The 6,347-nt window shown below is 34.6% G+C and overlaps 1 protein-coding gene across 2 annotated transcripts; it reads left to right on the top strand.

Annotated features, from left to right (window-relative positions):
- Positions 1-119: 119 nt before the first annotated feature.
- Positions 120-1,950, top strand: LOC126848137 (39S ribosomal protein L44, mitochondrial). Of its 2 annotated transcripts, none has more exons than XM_050588774.1 (5): positions 120-506; positions 625-988; positions 1,064-1,148; positions 1,286-1,589; positions 1,710-1,905. In XM_050588774.1, exons 1-5 carry the CDS (start codon positions 437-439, stop codon positions 1,769-1,771), a joined length of 885 nt encoding a protein of 294 aa, XP_050444731.1. In that variant the 5' UTR covers positions 120-436; the 3' UTR covers positions 1,772-1,905. The 2 variants fall into 2 exon arrangements, with proteins under 2 accessions (XP_050444731.1, XP_050444723.1); XM_050588766.1 differs by having other exon boundaries at positions 122-506; positions 1,690-1,950.
- The last annotated feature ends 4,397 nt before the right edge of the window (positions 1,951-6,347 follow it).

Raw genomic sequence — 6,347 nt, 5'->3', positions numbered from 1 at the left:
TGTGGAGAAAATCGTGTAAGCGCTACCTAACGGATATCTTTAGAAATAATTATTTCGAAGATAATACGAGTTATCGATCGTAGATAGTCATACAACGGAGTATGATAAATGAATTTGAATTTTCGTTCATGCCTGTTGGCGCTGTGTATTTTTTTAATATATTTTATTGTAAATATAAAATTTTGTTAAAAAAAATTGCTAATCACGCGGAAATTCATGCGGCTTGAAAGATCGAATAAAATATGAAAGAAGAATAATTTGCCACGTACTTTTGATAGGAAAGCTCAAGTGAAATCGTGCTGCCAAGTTCGTGTGTTTATAATCTGAATGAATAGACTGTTAAGTTGTAAATTATTCGGTTCGAAATATCTGGAGATAGAACTGACAGTTGTGAACATTTTCCTCTAAAACAATTTACATAAATTATCATTCTAATATGAACGTCTTACGTTCGTGTGTTAAAACTATTATCCTAAATAAAGGAGTGCGCTCCTTAAATTACGAAGGTTAGATTTTTTACAACACATTCAACTTCGTACTTCACTTCTTACACGATCTCGTTGAGAAATGAATAGAATTGTGAGATTTTGTTATATAAAGTTTATAATATAATTTTATGTGCAGGACAGAGAGGTATAAAAAGATGGGTAGCTGCAACGCAAATAGAAATAACTAATCGTAAGAAGAAGTTACCTGAACAAAAACCAAAGCGCAACACCTTCCTAGATTGGAATAGATCTGCAGAGATTTATGCATTTAATAAAAGATTATCTGAAGATTTCAATCTCGAAAAATTGGAACAAGCTTTCACTCATAGATCATATGTAATTCGAGAAGAGCAACGACAGAGAGAAATAGGAATAGAAGATCCTAAGCTTGATATACAAGATAACACCGATCTTATTATGAAAGGCGAAAAACTTACTTCAGAAATTGTACAAAACTATTTAACTCAAGTTTTACCTCACGCGCCTGAGAACGTTATAATGTATGTATGATTCAAGTTTAAATTAAAGATAAATTTTGTACATACATTAAATAATAAAATAAGATTATATTCCAGTTCATTACATGATTATCTTTTCTCTGAAGAAAATCTTGCCAAGGCTGCTTTTCATATTGGTACTAAAGATATTATTTTAACTGAAGTAAGTAAATATCCAATAAGTATGAATTTTCTTTATATTAATTTAATGCATGATCTGTTAACAAAAATTATGTATTTGATAAATCTAAAAAGTCAAGAAATCATTTTTAATTTATCATTTCTCAATTCATATTTTAGGAACATCCAATAACAGAGAAAACTTTAGCTGACACATTTCTTGCACTTGTTGCGGCGCTCGCAGAAAGTGTAGATGCAAATCATGCAGCAAATTTTGTTAAGGATTTTCTAATTGTAATACTAGTTGAGAAAGATTTAACAGAAATCTGGAATCCAACTGAACCACTCGAAATTTTAAACGATGTCCTACAGAAACAAAATAGATCACCCGTGGAACCGAGACTTATTGGACAAACAGGACAAAATACGCTTTTAGCTGCATATCATGTAGCAATGTATTCTGACAAAAAATTTTTAGGTTCAGGTAAGTGCTAATGGATCGTGTTATTTTATTTAATATATTTCATTTATGCATTTAATATTATTTATCTCTGTTCCTTTTATATATTATATATATATTTTAGGATTTGGTCAAACAATCCAGGAAGCCAAGAATGTAGCTGCAATAAATGTTCTAAGCCGAATATTTGGTTTATTAGATTCTAGTAAACCAATCAAAATCGATAAAACGATAAATATATTCTCATAAAAAGAACAAACATAATTTTTAATTTTTCAAAGAAAATATTCAGCATAGTAATACCATAAAAGATATTAAAAACTTTTTTTGTAAAATATAAATAAATATATATAAAATATTAAAAATCCAAAAAAGGGAAGATATACTACCTACAAATGTGTGAATAAGATATATCTCATTGAAGTTATATCAATAAAATAAAACCTGTTTTTTGTTGCTCTGCCAAAAATTATATATAATATTATTGTTATCACGTGTATAATACGTATAAAACACAATAAAGCTGCAATGAAGATGTAGGAATCTCAAGGCTTATTTACACACTTCAAAAAAACAAAATCATTGGCTATCTCGTTGGCGCCAACAAAATCCTCCAATAATCATCAGTTCAGTCTGGTGAAAATGGCAGAATACGATTCTTAACAATTTATCCCGCAAGAGGGCAGCAAAAACGATGAGAGTCCGCATTTTAATATATCTTTATGTAAGTTTCTACTCTATCTGATCTTACTTGAAGCGAAAACACGCGCACTGCAAATGCTTGTTGTGCCGGAGACAAACCTCTCCGGTCGAGCTTGGAATCATGCGATGATGCGATCTTATCGATGATTAGAATCTTTTCTACTTAAGAACCAGAATGTCAAGTTTACGCTGCACGACACTTAGAAACCTGCTTAGATCATGACTTTTCCAAGAATTTTATTTTTTTGAAGAGTTTAAAATTTCTTTATTTATATAAAAATCTTTTACGCATATATAAAAATAATTTAATTAAATATGCTTACTCGTGATAATAAAATTGCAACGCTTGTAATTATGACATCAAGAATGAAATTTATTAAAATTCGAACGTTGTGTAAAATTTTTATCAAAAAATTCTTATATATTTTTTTACATTCTAGCAGCGTATGCTTTGCAAATGCATAATGAAAGCTGCATATCTCGTGTGAATGTTAATAAAGTTTTTGCTAGTATTCAGTATGAGAAAAAGATATGCTTATACGCATTTAGTTTTTTCTTTCTGAAATGCATTTTTAGTCTTTTCTGAATCATCGACTCGATAAGAATGTTCGATACCGATTATAATGCAAAATTATAACGCAATTTATTATAGTCTAATTTATTATATGACGCAGATTATAACGCAAATCATTGAATTTCGTATGCGGATGTGGTTACGAGGATGAAAGGAGAATCTGTGCATACGAAGTAACAATCAAAGTTTGAGTACGACAATTTCTGGCAGATGGCTCCGAAAATGGATTTCCGCGAACTCGCCGCAGCTACCTTTAACGATGACGATGCCAATGCTCTTGTGGAAATGACGCAACTAACTAATGGAACTAACTATTCAGCTGCTAATGTTCGTAATGCACATATGCGACGAATGATGTTTAACTGTCGCCAGATGCAATGGCCATTTATTAAATGACAAAGATGTATCGAGGACAGCAGCACGATGGCATCGAAATCGAATAAAGGAAATTCATCGAAGAAATCGATACAAGAGAAATTTTTTTTATGAAATTTAAACTCATACATTCTAATTTTCGCATTTTTCTGTAATATTTTTTTTCTATATTGTAGAACATTTTATTTGATATTAATTATATTATATTTTCTTTCGAAACTTCCCTCTCGGAAACTATAAAAAGTGCTAAAATTATTCCCCAAATAGCCTTTCAAAAAGAATATATCAGTCAGAAATCTCTGCATCGTATAACTAAAATTTTCCATACGCGCTTTATGATTCGATTAAAATTGATTGATTAAATTGATTGATTAAAGCAACTGCCAATTTGATTTAATAAAAATTGCCGATAAATAATTTCTCGCAGAAATCGAGCAATTTAAATTTATAGAAGAGAGAGAAAGTTTATATATCGTGACAAACATTTTTATTTCAAAAGTTATTCGATTGCAGATGCAAATAATCTATTGCATCATTTTTCAAAAACTGCCCGTGTACTTTTATTTCCTAGTATATAAATATAAAAAAAAAAATCGATACACATATTAAATCTATTCCTTATCCATTATACAAGTGAAAAAACAACGTTGAAAAATGAGTCTCTCGTCTAGATTTAGGATAACTCAAAAATTTTCTCATCGACAATTCTCCGATCGTTGCGAATATTTCGAAAAATCATCAGTTTCTCATACTCGCTTTTCACGTCGCAATCTTTCTTCGCACAGCATAGCTAAATAAGAAAAGAATAGCTCGACGCATGCAAGTACAACACGCGCGTCCGCGTGTATAAGTCACGCTTTGATAAGCACCATCGCCGTAAAAAAAATCGTCGTCGTCGTATTTTCTAACGGTATCTCGACGCCAATGACGACGATGTCGCGGATCGATTTCGCGAATAATGGAAACGGCCGGCTCGTGTCACTTTCGCGTCGCACGGTCCTTGCACTTTTAACAACGGAATTTGCGAAATTGCCGACTGGTGTCATTGATTCGCAAATTGTTCCGGAGGCCAGAAGCGACCTTTAAATGAATCCTATCGTGATGCGTGTATTTTTTTTTTCGCTCCGGGAATGAATTATTCTTGTTGCGAACGATTATGGCGTCTCTCGTCACATGACATTAGAAACTACACGCAAAAGTTATGCAACAGCAATATTAATAGATACATATTTCCAATCCGATTATTGTACTCTCTTTTATATATTTTATTTATTTAATAAATTGCTCCGTTTTTTTTTCAAGGCGTCTTGCGTATCTCCTCATCTAATGCGCGATCGTAAATGCGGAAAGTAATATTCCGTACGGGAAACGTTACATCGCTAACGGGAAACGTTACATTGCCCAGTAGACTGGGCGACACATAAAACGCATTCGTCGTGCGAGCGCGAGTTTATGATACATTGCCTCCTACTTCCAACAACAGAAGAAAATGAAACGACGCAAGCAAACGCGTTTCACGCACTTTGATATTTTCAATATGTAAATGTTATTCGTCGCGATGCGTAACGCGAGGAGCGTCCGTTGTTTATCACAACATTTTATCGACTTTATTTTTCGCACTTTATTATTCTACGTGATCGCGTGAAAATTTTCACACGACAGCAGATTTTAGACGCGAGATTCACGATACCAAATAGAATTGCGCACGTGTTGTAACTGCGAACGCAGTAATAATTGAGAGATCAAGCGTTCCGACAAAATCTCAAGAATATTATCTACAAAAATGTATTATCTTAAAAATAACAGTATTAAATATTCTCCTCTAATAATAATAATACAAGCTATTAAAAAAAAGACTTTATGTACTTGCTTTTTCTTCCTTCTCTCCGTCGCTATAAAAACTTGTACGGGATTTCAAAAATATTTAATATCTTCTAAAATATTTGAATTTCAATTCTCTTTATATAATATTTCTAAAATATTTAAAATTCATGAGGAATTGAAAAAAAAAACTTGCATCGTTCAGTATTAATCGTAAACTCGAATTAAAATTATATATAAATACATGGATGATCACAAATCGTTTTTTCATTGACCCCCTATTTTCAAATCTATGATCGTAGCTTATTGCTATTAGGTTACGCGTATCTGTATATAGCAATTTAATAAAAATAGCAGGTGTACCACGTTGTATCCGTTCTCTCTCTCTCTCTCTCTCTCTCTCTCTTTCTCTCTCTCGGGATGGAGATATCGCTATCGCAAACTGCGTATGCAATTTCGAATCGTATAAATTGCGAATTGCGGTTATTAAATCTGTCGGTTTACCGCCTGTACTAGACTTGCGCGCGTTTTACGTCCATAAAAAATAGATCAATCGCCGGAATTGTGTACTCCTTCCGCAGGAAATGCTTTTTTTCGGAAACTGTATACGTATACGCGTAGAATTTCAGTCGTCGAATCGACAGATCGTCAAAGGCCCAACTTTTCGACGGATTCGAACGACGCGGTTGAATGCCATTCTGAAATTTTTCTATATCGGTCGCAGGTATAATATTGATTATTTATGATCCACGCTATCCCCTTTAAGGTGGTTCATCCTTGTCCCCGTCCGCGCGTCGTACCTCCCCGCCATGCCACCACTTCTACCAGTCTGCGTCCGTCTCTGTCTCCTGCTCGTCTTCTCGCTCACTCTCTCTCTTTCTCTCTCCTTCCCTCCACCCTACCTTCTCGCTCGCGCTCGCTCGCACGCCCATGCGCGCACACAAATACACGTCGTACACAGACGCGCGTTCTCTCTTTCTCTCTCGCATTATCCCCCTACTGGCTCTCCATTCCTGCGTGTAACGACTCAATGGCGCTGCCACACCCTTGCGCCATCCAGTAATCAGTGCTATTGTTTTATAGTTCCTCTTCTCTGCTATTGCTTCTCGATACTAGGAAAGGCGACCAATCGATCTTCCATTCGACTAGAGGTTCGGGAACGCCGCCGTGGCTCGACTCGCGCGATCCGATCCAAAGTGAGCCAGGTTGAACCGAGTCGGGCGAAGAACGGTACGAGGTTCTTTTACGGTCTGACTCTGGAGCCCGTATTCGTTCACTGCGCGTTTCAAGATAAACGTCCGACTAAAACT

This window comes from Cataglyphis hispanica, chromosome 1, assembly GCF_021464435.1.
Source record: "Cataglyphis hispanica isolate Lineage 1 chromosome 1, ULB_Chis1_1.0, whole genome shotgun sequence".
In the NCBI taxonomy this organism is placed as follows: Eukaryota; Metazoa; Arthropoda; class Insecta; order Hymenoptera; family Formicidae; genus Cataglyphis; species Cataglyphis hispanica.
The sequence above is the reverse complement of the archived record's forward strand: the minus strand, read 5'-3'. Positions and strand labels throughout refer to the sequence as shown.